This window comes from Temnothorax nylanderi, unplaced genomic scaffold, assembly GCF_030848795.1.
Source record: "Temnothorax nylanderi isolate EJ_2023f unplaced genomic scaffold, tnyl_v1.0 TNYL_tig0074_pilon, whole genome shotgun sequence".
Classification (NCBI taxonomy): Eukaryota; Metazoa; Arthropoda; class Insecta; order Hymenoptera; family Formicidae; genus Temnothorax; species Temnothorax nylanderi.
In genome coordinates this window covers 223624-250212 of record NW_027249136.1, presented here as the reverse complement: position 1 = coordinate 250212, position 26589 = coordinate 223624, and the positions used below count along the sequence as shown (strand labels likewise).

The 26589-nt window shown below is 36.6% G+C and overlaps 4 protein-coding genes and 1 long non-coding RNA gene across 8 annotated transcripts; 2 read left to right on the top strand and 3 right to left on the bottom strand.

Annotated features, from left to right (window-relative positions):
- Positions 1–637: 637 nt before the first annotated feature.
- Positions 638–2053, top strand: LOC139774114 (mediator of RNA polymerase II transcription subunit 31-like). The gene is made up of 3 exons (XM_071709107.1): positions 638–1030; positions 1334–1423; positions 1511–2053. Exons 1-3 carry the CDS (start codon positions 964–966, stop codon positions 1822–1824), a joined length of 471 nt encoding a protein of 156 aa, XP_071565208.1. The 5' UTR covers positions 638–963; the 3' UTR covers positions 1825–2053.
- A 1129-nt stretch (positions 2054–3182) lies between these two features.
- Positions 3183–10599, bottom strand: LOC139774107 (organic cation transporter protein-like). 2 transcript variants are annotated; one of them, XM_071709097.1, is made up of 10 exons: positions 8768–10599; positions 8175–8288; positions 6878–7063; positions 6026–6367; positions 5439–5686; positions 4943–5229; positions 4424–4778; positions 4052–4293; positions 3749–3924; positions 3183–3531 (listed from the first exon to the last, which is right to left on the bottom strand). In XM_071709097.1, the coding sequence occupies exons 3-10, from the start codon at positions 7010–7012 to the stop codon at positions 3229–3231; spliced, it is 2088 nt and encodes a 695-aa protein (XP_071565198.1). In that variant the 5' UTR covers positions 7013–7063; positions 8175–8288; positions 8768–10599; the 3' UTR covers positions 3183–3228. The 2 variants fall into 2 exon arrangements, with proteins under 2 accessions (XP_071565198.1, XP_071565197.1); XM_071709096.1 differs by having other exon boundaries at positions 8175–10599.
- A 2592-nt stretch (positions 10600–13191) lies between these two features.
- Positions 13192–15925, bottom strand: LOC139774113 (structure-specific endonuclease subunit slx1-like). 2 transcript variants are annotated; one of them, XM_071709106.1, is made up of 3 exons: positions 14833–15925; positions 14658–14673; positions 13192–14539 (listed from the first exon to the last, which is right to left on the bottom strand). In XM_071709106.1, the coding sequence occupies exons 1-3, from the start codon at positions 15012–15014 to the stop codon at positions 13958–13960; spliced, it is 780 nt and encodes a 259-aa protein (XP_071565207.1). In that variant the 5' UTR covers positions 15015–15925; the 3' UTR covers positions 13192–13957. The 2 variants fall into 2 exon arrangements, with proteins under 2 accessions (XP_071565207.1, XP_071565206.1); XM_071709105.1 differs by having other exon boundaries at positions 14658–14709; positions 14833–15894.
- Positions 15926–16073: 148 nt separating this feature from the next.
- On the bottom strand, positions 16074–25220 carry LOC139774111 (fructose-bisphosphate aldolase-like). Of its 2 annotated transcripts, XM_071709102.1 has the most exons (6): positions 25062–25220; positions 19390–19599; positions 18672–19115; positions 18190–18543; positions 17669–17807; positions 16074–17201 (listed from the first exon to the last, which is right to left on the bottom strand). In XM_071709102.1, the coding sequence occupies exons 2-5, from the start codon at positions 19594–19596 to the stop codon at positions 17709–17711; spliced, it is 1104 nt and encodes a 367-aa protein (XP_071565203.1). In that variant the 5' UTR covers positions 19597–19599; positions 25062–25220; the 3' UTR covers positions 16074–17201; positions 17669–17708. The 2 variants fall into 2 exon arrangements, with proteins under 2 accessions (XP_071565203.1, XP_071565204.1); XM_071709103.1 differs by lacking the exon at positions 17669–17807.
- LOC139774115 (uncharacterized) lies at positions 21088–24016 on the top strand. Its single transcript, XR_011718519.1, has 2 exons — positions 21088–21331; positions 22353–24016. It is a non-coding gene; the product is annotated as an uncharacterized lncRNA (long non-coding RNA).
- Positions 25221–26589: the final 1369 nt, after the last annotated feature.

Genomic DNA, 26589 nt, shown 5'->3' with positions numbered 1-26589 from the left:
ATATCATGTAAAAACTTGCATTTCATTAATTCTATGCAAGTTGTAATATGAACATGCCGAAATACGTAATTTGTGTTTCACGTGTTCCAGCTTTACATCCAAAGATAATGATTCCGAGTAGTTATTTTTATGGGAATATTTATACTTCATGTTACTTTTGCTTTCAATAAAAATGTTTATACATTAAAAATCTTTTATTTATATGTCAAAATCTCTTTTTTTTTTTAATATAAAATAAGGAATTATAAAGTGGGGTCAAAAATGACTCCAGGTGGGTTATATGAAATTCTAAAGCTGGTGGGCAGCGAGGTTAAATCGATAACCGATTTAAATTTTGATGCTGATAAGCATATTCTTATTAAATCACTATCATTAGGCTATCAATAACATTCAATCTGGACCATAAGTGGTGATAAATTTATTTCATAATTTTGTTATAGCTCTCATTTAAATAACATAACTGCGATGTAAAATCTGATATGTATATGTATATATGTAACGACGTAAAAAAAAGTATAATTAGTTATATAAACGAGTCACGCGTAAACGTTATATAAGCGGTTGTTTCAAACGTCGTGCGTCGTGCGCGATATATTCGTTCCGATTAGTTTTGAGTTTCCCATGGCTTGGCGCTGCGATCGGCGTGTTGACGACTGACGAGAATGATGGGTTATGGGTGACCAGGGTGACGACCATATGACGACTGACGACCGTGACAGGAATCAGGATACCAGGATACCACATAACTGCGCGTAACCACACAGCACCGATATATCGGATTGACGGTTGACGGCATAAACCAGCATAAACGAAAGGGCATCGGCATTTCGCATTTGATTTGACGGCCGATGAGTCCATTTGCATTCATTTGTGTGAATTGAGTTGTGGAATACTTGCCAAGCATCATTTTCGTATGTTCGTTGTAAGGACGACAAGTATCAAATATTCGACAGTTGATGTACTATGAACCGACTGGATGATCCGCCGGGGCTCATGAAAGGCAGAAAACCATCTTTCATTGGAATGAACGGTACGTTCTTGTTCTTCGTTCTACGTTTAGCATCTCTCTATTCTAACCTATCTTTTCTCAATTATATACAGCTATCTTAGTCTTTAATACGTTGTGACTGAAATAAATTTCAAAAAAATCACTTGACATAAAATATTTTTGCTTTAACCTAACCTGTCTTTAACTTATTGAGCTATGTAACAACCAATTTTATCTTTTATCTAATTGCGTATTACGTTATGTCACTACAAAGTTAATCGACGAGCTTTTCTCTTAATATCATCTCGAAAGAAGAAGAAGAATACTGCAAAATTTATATTTCAGGAGCTCCAGAGACAGATGATCAACAGCGATTACGATTTCAGGTTGAGTTAGAATTTGTGCAATGCCTCGCCAATCCAAATTATTTGAATTGTAAGCAAGAATGATCCTTCTGCATTCTTTATTTATAATTAGCTTTAAAAGAAAAACTTGTTTTATTTATGATAAATATGATTCTAGTTTTGGCACAGCGTGGCTACTTCAAAGACACAACATTTATTAATTATCTCAAGTACCTGTTATACTGGAAAGAACCAGAATATGCAAAGTATTTAAAGTACCCCATGTGCTTGTACTTCCTGGATTTATTGCAGTACGAGCACTTTAGAAGAGAAGTTGTGAATTCTCAATGTACAAAGTTTATTGACGATCAGCAGATTCTACTATGGCAACATTATACAAGACGTCGAACAAGACTTCTGCAAACAGCTGCTGAGCAAACGCAACACACTAATTCTCAGAACAATGGTATCGCTCAACCCAAGGTTCCCTGAAATCGTACTTTCATATTTATTCTATATGTCTGAAGATAGAGTCTACATCTCGTATGATTTTTTCAATATGATAGTTTTTTATGGGAACCGATTGATTTAGGTTGTTGCTTGACTGTGATAACTCACAAATTTCCCCACATTTTTATCACATTTCATTAAATCATATTTCTTTCTTGTATAAATACAAATAAATTATTTATTTAAAAAATCAGGAAAATCAGAAAAAGAATATTTGAGTCGTTACAGTTTATTTTTCCCTGTTCAGTCTTATTACATTATAATTGTTATATCTGCATACCTAATAATGTAACATTTCTATAACGTGCACTGTAAACTCTCGGTAAGTGTTCGGTTCTTTAAATAATCAGCTGTATATCGAATCAGCTGTGCGAGAAAATTGTTAAGTGAAAATCAATTCCCTCGACAATGAGCTGGCGTTTATTAAATACTCAAAGATTTATGAGCGCTCTCGCTCTGTGCGTATTGCGATTGAATCTGTGACTGTTATTTTCTTGTAGTGCTTTATGCTTATCAAAATTGTTTTGCGAGTAAAAAGTTTGAGAATCTCCATACGCAACAATACCTTAAAATATAACAAAATATTTGTAATATATTACTATTTTTAGGTTCTTTTATTGTTGCATCTCTATATGTCATTTTTGTCGATATATTTGTTTTTTTCTGTGTCTGATAGATATCGACAAAATCAAGAAAAAAAGATTGTTCTTCTGGGTGAACGAGTTAGAAAAGAACAAGCGGATATCTCGAGTCTAGTTCGTATCAATGTCTCGTCCGGATGTGTCATGATAGGCGCTAATATTTTACATTGCTTTTCATGTCTATTACATATTACGAGTAAATATTTGACGCAGGCTGTGTTCCAAAATTCACTGCCAGTGCAGGAAATCCATAGTACAAGTAACGTATACTATAAATGTTCAGCGCTGGCAATTAATTTTGAAACACAGCCGCAATCGAGTATTTTGTGGACCATGGATCTCCATAACAATATGTACATACATAAAATTTTAAAAGTTATCTATCACATGTTTTTAAAACATGAATCTTGCCTCTGCCAAATTAATCTGAGTCTCTTCTTATTCTTGAACGAGAGTTTCATGTATATATATGCTATCTTTTTACGCTTAATATTAAAATAAAAATAAATATTTATTGTCATGAATATGATAATGTTATCTGATTCATGTTTCTATTTATACATATATGCAAACAACGTATAATATTTTATATAAATATATGTGATATTTGTTTTATTTGTAATATAGGTAAGCTTTTAAATATTTTATATCGGCGACTATGTGACGCTTCGTACGAATAAAACGGATTGAAGATGTCCATCAAAAAGTACGGTAATTTTAATATAAAGTCGTTTTATTTTATAAATTACTCTGTATTTTTATTCTCCGTGAAATTCACCAGAATTCCATTGCCGGCATCGACCCAGTCTTCTGAAAAGAGTTTCTCCCTTAGAATTTGTCTCTCTGTCAAATCCTCTTCCTTCACGTCATTTTCTATATTGACACCATCACTCTTGCAATTATTGTTGCCGATTACATTCTCCACATCTACCACTTGGTCTGGTAAAATTTTATTCAGTGTCTCTGGTAAAATCAGCGCCAACACGCCGGAGAAGAGGCACAGCATTCCAACGACTAGTAACGGTATCGGAAGTGATACATGTTGCTTCTAATAAATTAAAAAAACAAAATTATTTTGCATTTCTAATGATTGTGCATCGATTAGCTGATTTTGCAATTGGCAAATTTTGATTCGTCAGAAATAGCACAAATTAAAAGGTAGCGCATTCTAGAAGAAAAAAACTAGATAATAGATAGATATAAATATAAATATTGTAAATAGAAAATATCTCGAATGATAGAACTGATAAAAATGAGTAACGTACCAATAAAAGTAAATGCGGTATACTTAGACTGCCGATTTTTGCGAACACCACGCATAAGCCTAAGCAGCTACCTCGTATCACTGTTGGGAATATTTCAATGGTATACAAGTAGGCGATTGAAAGGGTACTCGTGATAGTCACTCTGCCAAACAGCAACATTATCGTTTTTGCGAGATCTGAAACGAAAACCTTACATGTGCCAAAAACATCTGCAATACTCTATGGAAAATTGAGTAAAATCTTGTGACTGATAAATGTGCTGCACTAGAGGAAGCTATATCTTCTTTGTCTCGTAATATGTACCGGCCCATGGTGCAGTGGCGGTGGTTAAAATGAAGAAAGCCGCAATTAAAATACAAACAACGCCATTGAGAGATTGGTATGTGCACATTGGCAGCCGTCTACCATATCTAGATAATACAAAGTACACAAATGTATACGTCGCCATTTCGAGAGCTGCGCCCAGGGCGAACGTGATGTGCCTGTTAACTGGAAAACTTGGCGCCAGATCATCAAGTATGCTGCACGCTATTGTAGACGTCCACCTTAAATGACATCGTAGAATTGAAATTTTAAAAATATTTAAAGCATTATTATATTATATAGCGTCTAAGGAAAAAGTAAATGGAGATGTCAAAAAAAGGAGTAAAAAAATTACTTTTTAAAATATTTTACCATTGACAAATCATTATAGCACCGTATTTTCTTAATATCGACGATTCGATTGCATTCTTGAATGTCGAGCTTATCTTGTTTGAGGTCTGTTTCTTAATGCTATTTCTCGTTTTCTCTTCATTTTCATTTGTTTTTTCTTTCTTTATTCTACGCAACACTACCTCCTCTGCGCCTTTCAGGGAAATCCCTTGATCGCCTTCCGATTGTGTGATTATCTTTGCGTTTCGATCGCACTTGGAACTCGAAGGCAAATGTCTCTTGTCAAAATCTTCCGCTGAACTTGGCGTCTCTCGGCGTAATTCCACGTTGGAAAATTTGTTTTCCGACTCGTTCGAATTGGCTTCTAAAGTTCTCTCTAAAATAAATTTCTTAGTATTGAATATTGTCGAGAAAATGTATAATACGAAGTCTCTCTAGTGTCTCTAAATTAAAAAGAAATTAATATTTATATGGTATACATTTCTCTGTCATATTCTATATAAATTTGTACGTATTTTAAAATGTGTTCATTATTTATACCTATAATTTTTCGTTCATTTAATTCCGACTCGTTCAACAAATTCGTAGCTTCTTCTCGCTGTTTTTCGTCAGCCCTCGCTTTCTCAAGTTCGACGCTGGTGACTCGCGACTTCCTCTCTGGTTTCATCGGCGTTGTGTTACTTTTCACGCATGCTTCTTGCACAAGAATATCCTTCTTTCGCAACCCAATGCAGCAGCTGTTATATATGGCGATTCTTTCAAGCGCCATATCGGCCTCTGTTGATTTTCCCCTAGCCAGTAGCCATCTCGGCGATTCCGGTATAATCCTGTTTTACACGATATAATATGAGAAGAGGTTCTTTTTATATTTATTTAATGTCACTGATTTCATAAATATAATACTTGAGAGATTTTCAAATTGTGAGACGTTTTTTTAAGATATCTTGAAGATTTTTGTACTTTTGTGTCGGTTGAACTATTTTTTTTTCTTTTATAGATGTTTTTTCTTTTTCTTCCGTCCTTTTCTTTTCCTTACCAAATATACAGCACAGTGATCGCGGTAGGTACAGAAACAGCCAACTGCAAAATTCGCCAATCTGGTATCACGTAGCTGAGTACTGCGAGCAGTACGAGACCGATCGACCAGGAAATCTGCATAATCAATGCAACGAGAGTGCGAGATCGCGCTGGGAATAGTTCCAGGGAGAGAATATATGTGGAATTCTGCAAGCCTTGAACAAATACCCCTTGAAGACCACGTAGCGCCAAAAATGCAGGATAGCTCTAAAGTTGCAAATTTTATCCTCCTTTAATATCTCTGAATTTTAATTGTTACACACATTAGAACAAGCAACTTTGCGTATTTTGCTTATTTTCTTTCGCTCAAATATTACACACAATATCGAATCGCGATAAATGAAAAGAATTAATAGAGAACTATCGATCGTAAATTTTATATTACGAAAAATCGAATGCGATAACAATCTAAGCCACTTTTTGAAGAATTTAAGAAAATTAATGTTAATTTTCCAAATCAATTTTCTCGTCTTTCTAAAAATATAATGATTGAGCTCTCAATCTATCGAATACTCTCTCTAATATTGTGATGGAAAATTTGGTTACCTGCACAATGTAGAGTGCAACCGCCATCGTGCCTTGCGCGTAAAGACATATCGCTTGGATCGGAAGTCTGCCAATACGATCAGTTAGGAGTCCAGTGATCCACGCGCCCAGAAGTACTCCCGTATAATAAACGGTCGGCCCAAGAAAAGATAAGTATCGTTTCTCGCATACTAAACCCCATTCGGTGACTACGCTGTTCTCCGTAAACTCTGTCACGAAGCGATATTTGCCGGAACAGGATGTAAGCACTGGCACTTCCGGCGACGCAGAAGTTAAATTGGCAACGATCGAGGAATTTGCTGCGATTTGACAGCCAAAGCTTTTATTCGTTGAATCTTTCGTCTAGAATAACAGTTTGTTTATTATATCAAATTATTGCATTCTACAGAGAGCGAGAGAGAGAGAGAGAGAGAGAGAGAGAGAGAGAGAGAGAGAGAGAGAGAGAGAGAGAGTCTTTTTAAACAATCTTTTTCTTAATAATTTATGTTTAGGTATCAAATAAATATATATAATAATCGAGAACAAAATATAAATTTTAAATTGATTAAAAATGTTTGCTAAATATAATTTAATTTTATATAATTTTTTCTTCTTTATACTTAATATTTCTTATTTTTATGTTTCTAAAAAATATAATTTATATGAAATATAAGGTGTTAATATTTTTATATTTATTATTTAATACTCTTTAAATTAATTAAACGGTTCAAATTAACGTTCTATCTTTAGATTTAATTCATATGTATATATGTATATTTCACGTCACTGAATTAAAATAATAACTTAGTCTCATAAAATATCACGTCAAAATACAAATTTCTGCGATTTTTTTAGCTCCTTTCATACTCTTACCTGACAATAAAATTTTGGCGTGTAGTTATGAAAAACCGGCAATGCGTGACTCATGGCGACGATGACATAGTTTATTCCGAGTAGCAGCACTAACACCATTTGAAAGCAGCCCACTTTAGCTTCCTCCGCATTCATCGTGAGCAACGATCTCTCCACATCAACCCCTGATAACCCAATCGACCGAAACTGTGTCCGTCAAAAGTGCGACACGCACCGCAGTTTAAAATCTCGCGTATAATCACATTTATTTATTCCTTTACAAAATTGGAACAAGCAATTTTAAAAGAAAAGGAACTTGGCCAAACATCTCTCCATTTGAAGCGAATGTTCATTCTATTTGTGACACATTGGGGAAAAGCTTAAATATTTTTTATAATATACAACATGTAAAATTAAGTAAATTAGTTTATGTCAGGAAAATAATTTCAGAATTATTACTTGATTTATGAACAATTTGAGAGAGTGAAGCAATTTAAGAAATCGTTTGTTTATAGTTTATATAAAACGGAGCGCCGAACGCGGAATACGACGCGAGGTTCAAACAAAGTGTCATGCACGAAGGTAAAGCATGCACTGACAGAGAGAGGATCGGCCAGGAGTTGTCTCTCTTGCAGGACGCGAGGCGTAAAGGAGGAAACTGAATGGCTATGGCGGGTGAATCAGAGGAGGACGATGGTACGGCCTATTGTTCCAATACCTGACGATATGTACTACATCGGCATGCGGTATGTATACGAGCAAACGATCTTCTGCCAATAAATAACGATCAATATTTCGCGGTTGACGCGTAACCATCACTACTGGCGAATTGTGCCTTTAATCATCTCTGCCACTGTACTATTATAAATTGTATCTGACGCAAAATGCGAATAACAAAATAGAGAGAAAGAGAGAGAGAGAGAGAGAGAGAGAGAGAGAGAGAGAGAGAGAGAGAGAGAGAGAGAGAGAGAGAGAGAGAGAGAGAGAGGGAGGAAGAGAAAGAAAGAAAACGAGACGATAACGGATTACCGATTTTTCAATTTCCAAGCTGTGAGCCAGATGGAAGACATCAGATCTAATAACGCGTTCGCGATAATTGCGAATGATTGCGCGGTGAATCTCGACTCGCCGATTACGCGGTCAATTGAAATTGAAGACTCAACGTAAAAATGATTGTAAGCGCACACGTGCTAACAATATGAATTTCAGCACGAACCAGTTTCTCAAATGATAGTTATTCTCGTGGAATGTGTGTGGAAAATATGCTTTAATTCCGCATGTATTCCTGCACCATGTAAATATATAAGTATAAGTATACCTATATACTCTGAGCTGTTGCTCGAGTCAGATAATGTCCCAGCTGGGTCTATGAACTCCGCAAACGCTTTACCGCCGTTTATATATGTATTACGTACGTATATAGCGTATGCTCCTGTCATATACAATAGCAGAAAGACACCGCGGTCGATATTGACTTTCATTGTTTCGTCGAAGTTACGTTTATTGATATACCATAATTACATATTAAGTGTCCGCTACGATCTGTGCGATTACCTTATTTTCTACGACGTTTCTTCGGAACGGAATAATTTTGATTTAATGTATCTTTTTTAACAACCATTTATTTCGAAAGGTAATCACGTGGAAAGATGAAAATAAAACATCCCATATAAACGTAATGTATAAAATATATAAACATTATATATATATATAAACATTATATATATATATATATATATATATATATATATATATATAAATATATACAATAAAATTCCATATTGTGTTCCTTGTACTCTAAGATAGTAGCAAAAAGCGCGAACCAACGAGGCCTCGTGAATGTCTAATGGCTACCCGTTACAATAGCTATGTATTTCAGCAAATAACTTATTGTTAGAAGGCGTGTCATACTTATATATTGTTAGCGGCATTATCTTGATCGTAACAAGGCGTAAAAGTTACTGCGGCACGACAATGACTTATACGCGACCGAGGTGTTTCCTTCGTTTCTGGAACTGTTTGCGTATGCCAAGCTCGTTACGTCCGGTCCCGCTCGCATCCTGTCTTTCATCGGCCACTTCGGTAGTTTGTCGCCAAGACAGATCGACGATCGAATCTCATTGTCAAGGAATTATCCTATCTCTCTCTTTCTTTGTCATCGCCATCGTCATCGTTGTTGTCGTCTTTCAATTTTAGGCATTGATCGAACGTCACAACCGGTATCATCATTTACGGACGTTATATTACGGAGCTTTTTTATTTTCATTCAATTGTTGATGAATGCATAATCGCTTATCAATTATACGCGCAAAATTCTGTCGGTCCAAAAACGATTAAGTAGTTTCGCTATATCGATTGAAAATAAAAACTGATAAGAATCTTTTGTCATTATAATAAAATTTTACCATCCGCGATAGTACACGTGATACTTATTAACATATTACTTTTCATTATAATTAATTTAGTAACGAGAAGATTACAATTTCTTTTCAGCGGCCCTTCATTGTAGTTATTTCAATAAACCCGCGACATTGTATTGTTTATAGAAACTTGTTTATATCTTATCTTTTTTCCGATTATAATGCAAATCTTTAATAATCACCGCATTGGTAGTGAGTGGTTAGAAGAAAAAGAAAAAGAAACTAAAGTGAATTCACTAAAGTTATTAGAGTGTTGCTAATAATAGACATATGTCTCAAACTCAAATCGTGTTTTTTTTTTCTTTTTTTTCCAAGACTAGATATCTAAAAGATAAAGTCGCGAAAACGATGATTAGCGGCGCGTTTTATTACGATGTGCAAAAAAATTTCGTAACACATCGCGTAATATACGGCACGAATGGATGATGCGCCAGTTAACGATCCGTGCCAGATTTCATCGGCGCTTACGATTCAGGCTAATTTCTCGTGCGTTTTCTAGCAGCATCGAGGAGCATACAGCTCCTCGGGATCTATTGCGCATCATTTTCCCGCGTATTAGGAAGCAGGCCAACAGTACAGAGTGGATAATAATCTTATTCTTATATAAGAAGAAGAAATAAGTCGCGAAAATAATAGAAGAATACATAAATGGAGAACTCGAGCAAACACCATCACGTAAATGTTCATACTTGATATAATAAATTAATTTAATACAGTATTAAAATATCTACAAAATTAATAAATTAATAATAAATCGACAAGAAAATGTTGTATTTTAGTTTTTAGTTTTTATCTCATATCCACGTTCTATCTTAAATATATCTAGTTTTGTGGACCCACGTTCTCCAAATCTCGCTATCTACTACGCTCTCCATGATTACGCTAAAAATATTTTCCTCAGTTCACGTTATATTTACATTAGATGATAAACTTTCTCAGTTCTAGCTAAAAAAAAGCAATCAAATTTTACTACCTACGGTTTTTGTTTGCGTAAATAATCTTTAGATCTCGTCAAAAATAAAAAATAAAAAAAATGTCAGTTAAGTACCAATAATATTGGTACAATATTTCCTAAGATTTCGCTAAACAACCTAGCTGATAAAATTTCGCCATGATTGCACTGGATAATGGTATAATTGGTATTTGTTCAGATCTAGCGTGAAAATGCGTGATGTAGCGATAAACGCGCATGTCGGACATCGCGATGTGACGCGACGCGACGTGAAGCGAAGCGAAGCGTCCGATGACTGGCGAGAGTGGCGAACTGGCGAGCAACCTTATGGCGCAAGACGCACGCGAAGCGCGAAGCCGAGCCGAGACTGGCCTGGATGCCTTTTTTTTCGTGGTGTACCGTTATCGTAGAATAACTTAGGTTCTGCGATAGTCGGTGGCGGTTGGTGGCGGTGGCGGTGGCGGTGGCGGTGGCGGTGGCGGTGGGCATATCGACGACGCGTCGATTTCGCTTAGCCGGTTGATCGGGGGAGCGGGTCAACGTTTCGATTATACCACGCTTCTCTTCTCTTCTCTTCTCTTCTTTTCTCGAGACCGCGCGTCGCGTCGTGGTGGAAAAAGGCCGACTCTCGCGGAGACTGGCCGTTCATTCGATTTTCCCCATCCTCAGTTCTGTTCGGCGAACGTTGCGCGATAGATCGTTGGTCGCGCGAATGCCTCGCTCGTATACAAATACCGCGACGTCGTTTTCCTGGATAAACGCCGATCGCCATCGAGCTATCCTCCCGTCGCCGGCCGGCTCCCTTGTCGCCGGAAGTCATTATCGCGCGCACCAACAAACGCAGCTGCGCAGCTATGAGAGCCCGAATAGTTTTGTTTGGAGTTTTGCTCGTTTGCACGAGCGTGAGTACAAATTTTCGCTAACTTTATTTTGTTTCTTTCTTTCTTTCAACGATTCGATTAGCAGTCTTTGAGTCGTCATCGGGTCGCCATCGGGCGTCATCAGTGATACTTAATATGTTGAAATTATCATTGTTATTATCATTTTACAATGTTTAGTGTTTACGATCGACACGTAACGATCTCGTAAGTCGTAAATAAATCTGGTTTGACCAGTCGATATCGGATTTCGAGTCGTCTTACTTTATTTTCTCCTCTTTTTCGAGATTCTCTCTTCTCTTTAATTGCTCTTTGATATTTGATCAATATTTCAAAAATTATTTTGTAATTCGTAGATTCGGTATGCAGATAGCAGGTCGAAGAAAACGACGCAGCTATCATTGCAGAGCAAAGAGACAAACGTGGTAAATTTTATGCGACTGCTGGTGATGAGATTGGTCTTTGGGGTAGCTTCGGCAATGGGGCTGGGTGAAAATCTCTCGGGTGTCCTTGGCGGAATTTTCGTGCCTCCTGGAGCCGAAGAGTACAATGAGGATTACGGAGACGATGACTCGATCGTACCTGATATTTTCTGAATTAGATATCTTTCAGCCTGATCGCGCTGATCCGCTGATCCTCAACGGTGGTCGACGGCAACGATCGCGTTTCGGGAATTATGTCGATATAAAAGACATGCTTAATTCTAAATAATTATTGCAACTAAATCGTCCAAATTATGGAGAAATTATAATATTTTTTTATTAATTCTGTCTGAATTAACAAAATTCAGGAAATCTGTATTTTAATTTGTTTGTTATATGAAAAGCTATTCTATTCTCTGATTCTATTTTATTGCTATTAATAAGATTCACGTTGAATGTTATTTGAATAAGTTTTATATACGGAGTATATGAAAATTGGAAAAGATAATACATAAACAAATATATACGTATATAGTGGCTTAATATGAATCTCTCTTGTACAAAAAAGTACGAATGAGAAAATATGACTTATCGATCGACCCTGTTGCGGAAATTGTAAAAAACCCTGTTGCGTCTTAGATCCTTCGTTAATAATTACTTGGTTAATAATGTTGAATATTCAAAAATTCATGAATCAGAGAATTTTGCTTGTGATACGATTACCGGATTATGATTCAGTCGCGAGCGATCTGTTGGTCTTGCGCGAGAGGCTTTTTAAGTGATTTTGTGTACCGTTATCCGTCGTAATTTCGGTAGATCTAATAGATGTGCACCGTCTATGGGTGAAAATATGAGTAGCAAATCGCTTGTTTCCGCTTTCCGTTTATCTCGTATCAAGTGAATGTAACCATCAATTCCAACGGTTCTGGTCCAGTGAAATTAGCATCTGCTAATCGCGATCGAAATCTTTTCATAAATATTAAATAAATTTGATCGTTATATCTCTTTCGAGAGTGTTGCAAAACCAGTCTCAGATGCCTTGATACAGAATCATAATATGTTTTAGTTCATTTCACCGCTCATTAAAATGGATTGGAATGTAGAACTGGACTTACACCATACTTTCGAATTAATCAGCTCAAACGTGTAACAAAAGTAAATAGAGTGGTTTCTATAATTACTGTGAAAGCTTGTAATTATGAGGAACATTCATTCTGCATGTATATCGATAAACGAGATGGAAAGCGCGACATTCATTATTGTTAACAAAGAACTGTAATTTACTTATTTATTTATTTATTTATTTTATTATTAAAGAATAATATTGTAGTTTAACATTACACATTTAAATCTTTAGATACTAAAAAAAAAAACAGTCATTCTGCGACATAGAATTGCGTTTTACGCTATTATTTCAATCCCAATATATGTTGACAAATTTAATTACGATTTATATGTATCAATAATTTGATATGATATAAAACGTACTTGATATTGTTAATGTCAAAAAAATCGAAAGTTTAACATTATAACTAATGTAACGATCGAAAATTTAACGTTAATTAAACTACAAAATATTGCATAGTTTTAGTATTTTGTCTGTATAATTAGTCGCATAACAAATACAAATTATTTATACTACATTTTTCTTTACAAGATTAAATACTGACAATAAAATTTTTATTTATTAATCTTTGTATTATCTTTTTATACAATATACTAATATTCGATTCGTAAAATAAGCTTATCTACAATGCTTATGGCTAGTCGAGAAAATCAGTATGCGACAAACTTGCGACCGAGAAAAAAAGAAAATGTGTTGTCGTTTGACACATTTTTTTCTTCGCATGGACCTCGAGTATTTCGATGTGAATGGTTCTGTTTGATCACGTACAAGTTCTACTAACGGTTCGGCGTGGCGTGTGCTAATTACACAGTAAACCACCGAATAGGAATCATTGAAGCATCCGTGTAACAGTTAACGTTTCGTATATCAAATGTCATTCGAATTAATTAACGTCGGTTCACATTATACACATACCGTTCACGTCGCTGTGATCGTGACATCAATATAATATATGATAATATATTACCAAAATTTATAAGAGGAAAAAGGAAAGAAGAGAGAAAGCTAGATAATGAAAAATTTGTAGTAATTAGGCTATATCATTTATCATTTAAAATATAGGGAAAGATTTGAACCGTTTCACAGAATGAATTACAATTATAATATGTAACATATATACTATATTATATATATAGTATATTATAAAAATTAATATTTATATATAATTACAATTTAGTTGTTCCTCAAATATAATATAAATATGTTGATGAGAAGTATAATAATTCTGATTGGATTTGAGGTAGAAAATAAAAAAAATCGTATTTACAGATATTTATGTAAGACATTACTTATTAAATGGTGCTTAAACGTCGTCGTTATCACTGGAAAAATCGGTATTAATTTCTCCAAGATCTTGATAACAACCGTTCTTTTTTCTTATGAGATCTCCCCAGAGGACATTAGATTTGCACGCAGGGCAAGTGCCTTCGATCGGTAGGATCATCCCATCTTTGCAGAATTCTTTCGCTAAACAGATCAAGTGGACAATTAAAAGACATTTTGGTTTTACACAAGTGACAGAATCTTTCTCCATCGTACTCGAGCCGCAAAGGGAACAGAACATTGGTGAGTTTTTCCCTAGCAAGTGCGATTCTTGTGATGGAATATTATCTTCTTTTGTTCTTTGTATTTGCTTAATTTTACAACTGGTGACTTTGCCATAGCATATGGGCATGTGTAACGGTGGAGATATGCGTCCGTAATAATTCTTGGAAAATTCATAGTCCAACCATCGCACTGTCAAAGGTAGGCGGCACCAAGGCCCAATTTTCAACATCTCAGACAAGATTGTCAAACGGAAATCAAACATCTTCTGCGATGACCTCTTCTTGGGAATGTGTTTCAATCGCCTACTCACATGTGGATGTTGCCAAGCCCATTCGAACTAAAACAATGGAATGTTTATAGATATTGAAATGAGCAGTAATTCGACAAATATCACAATTTGCCCCCCTCCCTCTTTTTTTAAGAAAATAGAACATAGAAATTGGCTCAAAACTTACTCTAAGTGCAGAAGTGCTGTTGGGAAATCCATGAACAATCAAGACCATGTTCCTAAATATAATAATTATTAGAATTCAAAAAGTATAAAGTACCTATTTCATTAATTTATTTTGCTTTATATAATTTATTATGTATAATTATATGTAAATGAGAAGGGGATAGATATTTAATTACCATGGTCCTCTGTTACTAGTTTTCCAAGCTCCACCGTGCTTCTTACCAGCATTATGTTGCTTAATCCTGCGTCTTGGATCTACGGTGTAACCAATATAAGTTCTTCCCTTGTACTTTGGATTCATACAGTACAGTAAATATACTCCAAAAAAGTGTTCTATCACTTCAGGCTCTTCTTCCATCGTTGAGCATTTCAAATTTTCATAATGTGTAAAACATTATATAAAATTGAGCACATTCAGCAGATCTAGTTTTATTTCTATTTAACTATATTTCAACTTTTGTTTTTGCTAAATCACATTATTTATAAACATTCATAAGGATATTGAATGTTTGTTTTTATCAGTTATCTCTTGCACTTTTCAGACCTGTTATTATTAAATATATTGGCTAGAGTAAAAGAGGTGAAGAATTTCAATTGTTCATCGTTATATTCTTTCATCATTAGAGAGCATAAGGCAGCTATTAGAACATACGATTGTTCGAATCTTGTATAATTTCATGTAATTTTAATAGAGAATATTAGGAATAAGGTTAATTAAGAAATCTTCTTTCCTTTCCATTTGTATCAGTTCTTATCTTACTTTTCACATTTATGTGAACATTATTGTGATGGAAATAACAAAACACTTTTAAAAACACAAAGTGTGGTATTATTAGAAGATGGAAATCTGTATATATACATCGGGAATATGTTATTACTTTCTAAATAATGACATTTTGAGTATATAATTTGCTGATTTCTGTTGCAACGCAAAACACAGAAATTGTAGGTTATATTGCTTCACAACAGACCATAACAGACTAGCTACTGTACCGACTTTTACGCGCCCAATTTTTTCTGATAATAATTTTGATTACAAAATTTCCATCAAATTTATATAATATAATAATAAGAATTGTCTTTTTTAAGTTTTTAATAAATGGTATACTAATTTTCTCAGCTAGATATAAAAAATCTATATTACAAAGGTGCAATGATATATGTATAACACACATAGATAGATTGTGATTATATATCAACTGTGAAACTTTTGTACTCCAACTGCAAACTTTGTAAAATAAATGGAGCTGGATTATGCCCCTTCTACACTTTACATCTGATTCTTCAATCGAATCTTGCAGGACTAGGATATAATCGTTCGACCAAAAGTTTCTCTTATTTTGTGTAATAAAAAATATGTAAAAAAATATTAGTTGAAAATTTCAGAGGAAAGTTGCAAAATAAATTATGTACAATCTCTTTTTTGCCCTCCACAGTTGTATTTGGTGACCTAGATTACAAGGAAAATATTCGGATATAACATCAACGTACAAGATAATTCTCAATATATAGATTAGGACTTGGTGATTAGGTGTCTATGCAAGATATACATAGTATTATATATATAAGTACGACACACAATATAGCATGATTTCGTAATATTTGATACGGGATATAGTCTCGCTAACAAACATTTAATATATTCGTTTTATTTTGTATATTTTCTGCGTTCTTTTATTTTATACACGAAGAATATTATAACGCGACATTAATCATGTGTTTCCGGATATATAATATATATCTGCTTTCGTATCGTACTGTTACAGAATATAACAATAATGCGTATCATAATATCGAATGTCGCACAATCTGCTCGCGTTCTCTCGCTCCCTCCCGGTTTTCATCCTTCGATAATCTAATGCCAGTGGAATTGAGTCTCGTCAAGTTAATCGCTGGATGAATATGAACAGCGACGAGAGTATCGACAAGAAATCAAAACGATAGGTCAGGCTAAAAAATAATTCTAAATTCGATATTTTGTACATTTGTTACGAAATCATCCATTAAACTGTCTGTTGAATCAAGTAATTTGTAGGATGTTTCGGTAAAATTTTAATCGACATGTTTGACGTGCAATCTACGTATTGTCGATAAAAGTCGCGAATCGAGTTACATACATGTAACGTGGGATCAATTAAAATTATAATCGACCGATAGAAATTCATGTAAATGTAATTAGTTAAAATTCAATTTAAAATCGTACGATTAGTTCTGTAAAAAACAATCATTTAAGAATATATGTATTAAAACAAGATAAAAATGATCAATCTTGGAAACTTCGGATACTTGATGTGCGTCTCGATCATCTTCGAAGGAATCCCCTTCCCTTTCGCGACTTCCAGAAAGGACGATGATCGGATGAGACGATGATCCTGCCGATCCTGCGAGGTGTTTCCAACGGCTGTTTAATTTTATATTTCTAACAATATATCGAATTTCTTTATGGATCAACCTAATACACGTGATTGGCGACAAAAAGCGCTGCGTCTCCCGCAGCACCGGCTACGCCACCCGCATATTTGCCAAGTGCCGAGTCGCTGTTAGCCTGTTGAAAAACAGAAAATTTACTTATACTTGCGATACTGACTAAACGTGTTTTTTCTACAAAGCTTGTATCAAATTGCAAAATTACGATATAACTCCAAAAAAATAAATGGATAATGTTTGATATTAATTGTAATTAAATTTCATGAATTAATATTATTAAGAAATTAATAACAAGTCTGAATAGACATTTAAGTCAATTTATATAAAATTATTTCTATTAAAGTTATATTTTTAACACACATTCTTCGACGATTCTATTAAGAAAATGAAAAAGAGTTTTGAAATATCGTACTCACAAATATCATCGATTATATCTTTACTATATCACGATTACTATATCAGGAAGTAAAGGAGGATAAAAGTTGTTTATCACGGCAAGTGGTTAAAGATAAGGATTGATTCACGAGAAAAGCTATAACACACACATAGTCACATACGCGTTGTTTAACTATTATATATACTTACTGCCACGAGAAACGAATTGTGCAGAAAATATAAAAATGTTTTAGTAGTCGAGGCGTGATTTGGCGTAGAGAGAGGTGTTAGCGGCTTTGCTAGAAATGCTGCCGGCAACGTATTTGCCTTGAGAGGCTGCGGTGTTTGCCTAAACAAGCGCACATTACATAGACATGCAAAAGAAATATGTATATGTACGTAGTTTTGAGTGCTCCGGACGATTATTAAAACGATAACTACAGAAAATTACTACAGAGAGATACTATTTTTCTAAAAGAAACTGCTTGTGAGTATACAAAAAGTAAAACATAGTAAGTGTAAAAGTAATTCGGAACGTAAATGTTAGGGAAATAAAATAGAGATCAAAGACAGACAACTGGTAACAATTACTACGTATAAGTGCAAAAGGTAAGTAAAAAGTGAATAAAACGAGAATAGCTACTAACGATAAGACATGAAGCAAATTCGAGTTTACACATGCAATTACAAATCAACAAAATATCTAATAATTTCGTAGTATAATTACTTACCTTGGCTCTTTTAAGCAACTCCTCTTGACCGGCAGCGATCTTGTCGGGCTTGCCTTGCCATGCACGAAGTACGGAGGCCTGGAGAGCGCGTCCATAACTGAAAGTTAATGCCCAGGGTTTTTTCGCCGGGTACTTATTAATGGCATCAAGGTTGACCGATGCCTCCTCCTCGGATTGGCCACCGCTGAGGAAAGTGATGCCAGGTACCGCTGGTGGCACGGTACGTGACAATACTGTCACCGTAGCGGCACCGATTTCCTGAGGAGTCGCCCTCGTCGGACAACTCTGGCCTGGAGTCACCATATTACACTTTAGCAGCGTTCCTTCGAGGTATACGTGATGATCTGAAAGTGCCTGATAGCAAATGCGTATAATACATTAGAATTAGAGCGTACCTAGTACCTATATTAATTGTGTGATAACGAATTTAGGTGAAGCAAGACTTTTCGCAACTTTTTCCTCTCAACAAAGAATCGCGATACCTTATAAACGGCCGCGAGAACCTCTTCCGTGACTTGTTGACAACGGGCGAGGTCATGATCACCATCGGGAATGACCTCAGGCTCCACGATCGGCACGATTCTGGCGCTCTGACAGGTGGAAGCGTAACGGGCCAGCACGTTGGCGTTCTCCATGATGGCGAGTTTGCTCGGGGTGTCTTTCGTGATCTTCAACACGCATCGCCACTTGGCAAAGTGGCATCCGTCCTTTTTGTACTGGATACAACGAGCTTGGAGGTCGTCGAGACCCTGGGTCGTGCATTCGTCATTCGTGCCGAAGAGCGGAGCGATGCCCTTGTCGACTTTAATGCCGGGGATGATGTTGCGTTGCTTCAGCAGTTGGACGAACGGCGTATTATCGTCGGCCTTTTGATAGAGAGTCTCATGGAAGAGGATTACTCCGGAAATGTGCTGTCCGATGACATCCTGAAGAGACACATCCACGTCATCAAACGGATTTATTAAACGGTATACATGTACACGTGTATTAATGTACACGGGTATATAAATCTCCACTGCAGCGAAATTATACAATTGACTGATCTTTGGAAAAATATCTCAAACACTAACACGAAGTAAAGTTTTAATAAAAGTAATATTTTACGCTATATAAATTAAATATTTATAGAATTTAATTTTATTAAGTTATTTTCCAAGTTAAATTTTTGTAAATTCTTCCTTAATTATTAATTCAACGTACCTTCGCTGTGGTGAAAAGTAGTTGCCTGTAAGCCCTGCGGTTTTCCTCAGTATTTTCGACATTGATGTCCTGAAAACGTTTGCCGATCGTCGAAGTTGACTCATCAGCGGCCAGGATACCCCTTCCGGGTGACACGATCTGTTGAGCGATCGTGCGTAATTCCTCTTTCAGCTCGGGTTCGAGCTTGCTGTACTTTTCCGCGACCATTTTCTGCAATGCGAAAATTACTCCTTTAGGACCATTAGCTATAATTATACAATCGCGCTGATTGTGAGTTGATCTTTTTAATTGGCAAAAAATTATGAATCTCCTAGTGATATTGAACGAACTGTACCCTAGTGCTAGTGAGTCAGGTCAGGTCAGGTCAGGTATTAAAATAATCCACACAAAATTAACATATTGAATCGTTAAACGTTATAGTCTCTCGCTCCCCTCTCCCCTCTCCGCTCCACCGATAATTAAACGAAATAAATCTATATTTGTGGATAATTCGAAATTGCCAACTCCATCAGTTTTGAAAGAGATTCGAGATTAATCGGTGATCTGTAACATATGATTTTTATCGGAAGATTTCGATAAAATGGTCAGAGACCATTATAACTTGTAATATTGTAAAATTGTAAAAACTGAAAGAGATGACATCATGGAATAAAAATAGTGTCGGACTCTGAACTGATTGTCAGTAATATCAGTAAGTAACGGTCACACAAACACAAACGCTATCTTGGATCAAGAATCACACCGTTAGACTCTTACTTTCCTCGAGGACTCGAGATGATCGAAGCGATGACGTCGCTGCGCGACGACGATGACGATGACGATGACGATGACGCTGTGGCGTCACCGAGACCGAGCTGACCAGCTGACCAGCTGACCGAGCTGACCGAGCGTAAAACAAGAACGCGCAGCATCTCGACGTTGTTCTTGAATGCGTTTACATGCACGTACGTATGCGAAAGTACGTAATCAATGTAATCATAAAGAATGATTGCGGTGCTAACTTGCTAAGCTGCTAAGCGTAATAACTAATAACGTCGACACGATTGATGAAAGCGTTTATCGTTCGCCGATGTTTCGCACCTCTCGCACCCCTGCCGACAGTGCCCGAGCAGCCCGAGTGCCGAGTGCCGACTGCCGACGAGAAATGAGAGAATGAGACTACAATAGCAGCAGCGGAATGCAGTACTCAGCATGACGAATGATACGATACGACGAGAGAAAAAGATTGAGAACAAATGGGGAATAAGAGTTGAAGAAAACGAGAAGATAAACTGGGGCGTACTACGGACTACGGGACGATGGGCATGGACCATGGGCCATGGGCCCCACGGCCCTCACGCGACTCGATATGCCCCTCGACTACATCTCGCATCTCGCTCGTTTCGTTGCGTCGCGTCGCGTCGCGTCGCGTCGCGTCGCGTCGGCCGGCCGGGAATCGTCGACTGTCGCTTCGCGTTCGCAGTTCGCATCCCTCGATTCCCTCCATTCTCCTGATTCTCCATTCCCTCGGCCTTCGGCCTTGGGCCGTCTCGGTCGTTTCGGTTCGGTGGCCGGTGCACGCAGCACGGTGCAGGGTGCACCCCCGCCGACGCTGGAGGCGGGAGGCCTGGAGCCTGGAGCTTGGAGCTTGGAGCCTGGAGCTGGCGCAGACACGGGAGACGGGCACGGGGCACGGGGTGGGACGTGGGTGTACCTGGCTGCCACTGGCTGCAGTAGTGCAGTGCGAGTGCAGTTGCAGGTTGCAGTACCGTGATTGCAAGATAGGGGAACGAAGAGAGGTAGGATAGCGAGGAGGGGAACGTTTGAGGGTAGCGAAACGGCGGAAGACGCGTTCTCCGTATCGTCAACCGCCATTCGCCACTCTCGCCCATCTCGCCTCTCATCGCCAGGCGCCAGCCGCCAGCCGCCAGCCGCCAGGGAAGGAGAGGGCAACGCAACCTAGGTACCTAGCCGGTATCGGCACTCGGCAGCCGCAAGCCGCAATGCAGTGCAGCACGCCTGACGCGCCGCACGCGCAAACGTCCTCGCCGGTCGCCCCTCGCCCATCCTCGCCGGTCGCCCCTCGGTAGGCTCGGCGAGTCGGCGCTCGGCCGGCTCGGCGCCCGGCGGACGGCGCTTGGTGGCTTGGTGCGCGCGTCCCGCGACCCGCGACTCCCGCCGCCTGAACGGCTCATCCTGGCTCATCCTGGCTCATCCTTATATTGAAAAAATTGTATAAATAAATGATGAGTTCGAGAGTATAGGGAACAACTTCGAAAAAAGTATAACTTATCTTTTGAGAAGAATAATCAAACACGTTAAATTCTTGGATTAACTTTTGGCAAAATGTCCCGACAAAAATAACCATTTTTATCTTTATTTTTCAACAGTAATAAACTATCCAAAATAATATCATTGTTGTTTGGTGATATTTTAACGTTTAACATAATCATTATGTGTTTTCAGACACATCGCGTTGCACGATCTTATGTAAATCGTTTTTGCACATTGTGATGCAATATGCGACGTTATCTGTTATTTGTTATGCCGGATTGAACGATGATTATGCTTGCTAAACTATAAACGAAACTGACTTTGCACGATACTTATTCAGATTACCTCAAGATAGCACATTCCACATTTACTGGAAACGTGCAAGTCCTTTAATTGTAAGATACGTGTGTGTACGGATGGATGAGATAATGAGCAAGCGCACAAACAGACGTTTGTGGCCTTTATAGCAAATATAATTATGTTATGTTATGTTGTAATGATACTTTTTTAATCATTTAACACGTGTGATTAAAAAAGTACTCTAATATAATACAATAGAAATAAAGAGAAATAAAATCGAAGACATCTGCCGCACATATTTTAAACATGTACGGACTTTACCTCATTTAATACATGTATATTAATAATCGCGAATATACATTTAGCTCAATTTTGGAGAAGCAAATTGTCATATTGTTGATTGTTGGCAGGTTTCCACGGTTCGAATCGAGTATGTTCGACGGTCAATACTCAATACCTAACGCCGATGGAATTACATGTCGCGGTTGTTACTCAGCGTGGAGACTTGTGATACGCTTGCGCCGTTTTCCAGCTGATTCGTATCCGCGAGAAGGAGAAGGTTCAACATTGCGAAACTTGCGTGAATTTGAGAATCTGAGGACCTGAGAACGAGAACAGTCTTGCGCACGTTCGCTATTTGGCGTACTTGGGATACGCGGTGTTTCTATCGGATTCGCAATATTCACAGACAATCCAAGTAGATTGACGGGTAAGATTTGCATTAATTTAATTTACATGACATCGTTTATTAAGATCAACCTACAACCAAAGATATGTTTAAGAGTATAGATTTAAAACCAAAGATAGACTTTATAAAGTATATAATGTAGTTGGATGTATTTAAACTTTTTGCGTTGGAAAAATTATTTGCTTAGAATTTGCTTTCTTGCTAAAGAAAGAATTAATCTTGTATTAAACATCGAATAATGGTATGTGATATCCTTCTGTCTATGAATTCTGTATCATGACAAACTTCTGAAAGTGAAAGGCAGGATTTGAGAGCGATGATTTTTTTTTAAACGACGTATACGTACTATGTACGCGGACATAAATTGCATCATCAGCGGGAAAACAAATGCGCGACGTAGACATAGAAGTTGGTAACTCGCCAAACTGTAATTTGCGTAGCGATATATTTAGATCAACTGTATTTTTATGATGGTTGTTGCTCTGCAAATACTGGAGCAATCGAAGAAAAGTGCGGGGTGAAAGTCAGAGTTATCAAACAAACTACTTTCTAGTGAAACTTGAAATAGCTCACGTTACTGGTATGACATAAACTTTTACAACTTCCAAAACTGAAAGAAATGTGTATTAATGAGAAATTTTCTAACGTTATTATATTTTACAATTATTGTGCTATAATATAGCAAAACTGAATGTTTTCTCATGTAAAAAATTATAATAGGCAAAAAATAGTAAGTGACTTTGACCATTTGTGTTTATGAATTAAAAAATTTGTGCAACAATTGGAACAGTCAAATATCTCGATATCACGTAGTTAAAAAAAAATGTTTTAGATAAAAGTTGTATAGTTTCAAGAGTATGCAATAGGGGGTTTCATTTAAGAAATTGAAGGTGACCTTCACATGACCTTCAAACGACTATCCAAGATCAAATCATTGCCACCATCTTATGTCTCCCTTGAAACCATACAACTTTTGTCTGAAAATTTTTTTTCTAAAGCTACGTGATATCGAGATATTTGACTATTCAAATTAAAATGGGACACCCTGTATATATACATACGAGGTGCAGCTTAATGTATACGTGCGCGCGCGCACACCCACACGTGTTTCGCTAATAATTTAACATGCATGACTGTTTCATCGTCTGTCAAAATAACTGTTGGTATGTTCACACATATAGGCATTGGATTGCACAAACAATGTTTGTTCAATGTATGTATGTACATAGATAACTTCTAATTTTACATATTGCGATTGCGTAATTAACTAATAATAAATTGATTTACATTAATTAAAAGTTCGGTGACAATCGATTTTTATTATACTTTTGGTTTTAGCATTTGTTGAAGCTTTTTTTTAATAAATAAATGTCCAATTAAATTTTTTATCTTTAAATTATTTATTAATACGTTTAATGAACTATGAAATAGATCAGTATTAAGCCAAGTTTTTCCAAGTGAAAGAATCTTCCAAATTTTCTCAGAGAAAATAAGAGATTGACAGCGCTTTAAATTATCGATCGTGTAACGGACTGTAACGGAATACGAGAATACCCTCTATCATCTATTATAATGATAGATACATACTGTATGAAGCTGTACGTGATCAACTGCATGTGGAAAGATTCTAAAGGGCTCTCTGATAAATGACGATTATGCTTCGCTTATTAAAATTCTTTAAGACACAGATATGTTTCCCTAACACTTAACATTTACACAATGGAAAGATGGTATTTTATTTATTTATATGTACATTTTATTTATATGCAGAGTGTTTTAACAAATAAGGAAAATCTTAAAGTTAATTTTATAGCATATCTGTTTTCAAATTGACATATATGTTTATTCGTGACGAATAACGAATAAATAACGATATTTAATAATTGGCGTAATATATACGAGACTTGATTTTTATAGTATAAAACTGTTTCCCCCTTTTATAAAAAATTTCAACTTACACAGCAAAGTTATATTTACTGAAATCTTTGGAAAAATTGCTCCAACTCTTATAGATCAGATTCTCGACTGCGTTCGTCGAGATATTTGCGTTACAAAAATATCTCTCTTATATTCTTACGTGCTCGCCTGTGTAGTGGGTCACGCGCACGACAAGCGTACGCGTAAAAAAATTTCGGAGCCAAAATGAAGAACATAAGAATTTCGATATACATATTGGTAATATATAAATATATGTAAAGGCGATTGATAAAATTGTCATTGAATAGCGAGCGGATAAGTCGCGCACGATGACGATGGCGACGAAATGTCAGTCAAGGTCGAAGGTTGTTATATAGATAGGTCGAGCATAAAATTTCAGGTATTCCTCGAGGCAATGCGAGACGATCGATACTTGGTGTAGGAAGGCACGTCCCATGGGGTATAGAATTTTTCTGTCGTGAAAACGAGGCAACAAGACAACACGTGGACTCACCTAGTTGTAAGTTGTAAATGAGGATTTGTGGGATGTGTGTGGGGACCGCGCGAGCGCCTGTTACAATCCACCTGATGGCTGGAGTGCGACTGAGAAAGACTACGCCAGCGGCCAGCCGTCGTCGTCGTCGTCGTCGTCGGTCGTCGGTCGTCGGACGTCGGTTTCAAAGTCTGATTGTGTGTTTATCACGCGCGTGCGCTTTAGCTCTTGTACACGGAGGGTGCTCAACTTTGCGACACGATTTACGTCAAAGATAAGGCGGACGGAGATCAGCCGTCGTCAGCCGGTCGGATTCCGTCATACGACCTCAAACTACGGTCAAAGGATGAACGTAATACGTCTGTAAAATGTAATTGTTAAGTAATAATACGTTGAAAAAAAATTTATGTGAATAAGTATATGATATCGATATAAAATATTAAATAAAATGTAAAATTGCAAAACGATATATGTGTATACATGTAATTTGATCAATATTTTGGCTCCTTTATTATTATCAAATGTTTATTAAAAACAATCGCGATCACTAATAGAATGACACCGAATAGCATTTATATCTCATGGTCTTTGATTAAAAATACCGTTTTGCAAAAAAGTTTTTTTATCGTCCGAGCAATTTCCTTCAACTGAAAGATTACCGTATTATGTATTTCGTAGCACGCGCCTGTTACGTTACTGACGTATACCACGTGGTGATGAGTTATCCAGGAAGGAGGGCATTGGAGCATCGCCGGGGATAGATGACGACATATCGACCAGTAGACGGGCAAGCGGGGCAAGTCCGCCTATATGAGAGCCTTGCATTGAGAACCGTTACTTTAGAGGTCAGTCAAGGGCACCTTGCTTAACATTTATCGAAACTGATGAAATTTCTCGCATAATACCGTCATTACCGTCGGACGTGCCTCCTTTCTCTCGATCACCAGATTGTATTATCGCGCGCCATAGTAAATTGCTAAAGTGGGCTCGACCCATTCGACCCTCTATTTTTATCTACCAGTTAACACACTAACTGTGTAAAAATGATGAGTTTGTTGGATTTTTCCATCGGGTCAATATCTTATCGATTTTTTATATTATATATATATATATACATATATCTATTTGGAAGTGTTCTTAAAATTCTATATTTTATCAAGAACATGTGAAAATTACATACAAGAAAATGTATTGATAATAGTGAAATGCAATGATAGATATATATGTAGTCTATAATTCGTTTTTTTTGGGGGGGGGGGATCTTTTAATAAAGATTGTTTTATCATGAGACACTATTTAAGAAATATATTGTTGTAGCCGCATTATCTTTAGTATCACATGCGCTAAATAATTTATCGTTATTTATAGCCAAACTTCATATACGTATCTGTGACTTTCGGAGATTTTAGAAGTGAAGAATTCTCGCCTAACAATAAGTCATATACATTTTGTTGAAATAATGAAACTTGCACATTTTTATTTATTAAAGAAATGTTTTTAATAATTTAACAATATATATATATACATACATATATTTAAAATACTTGTA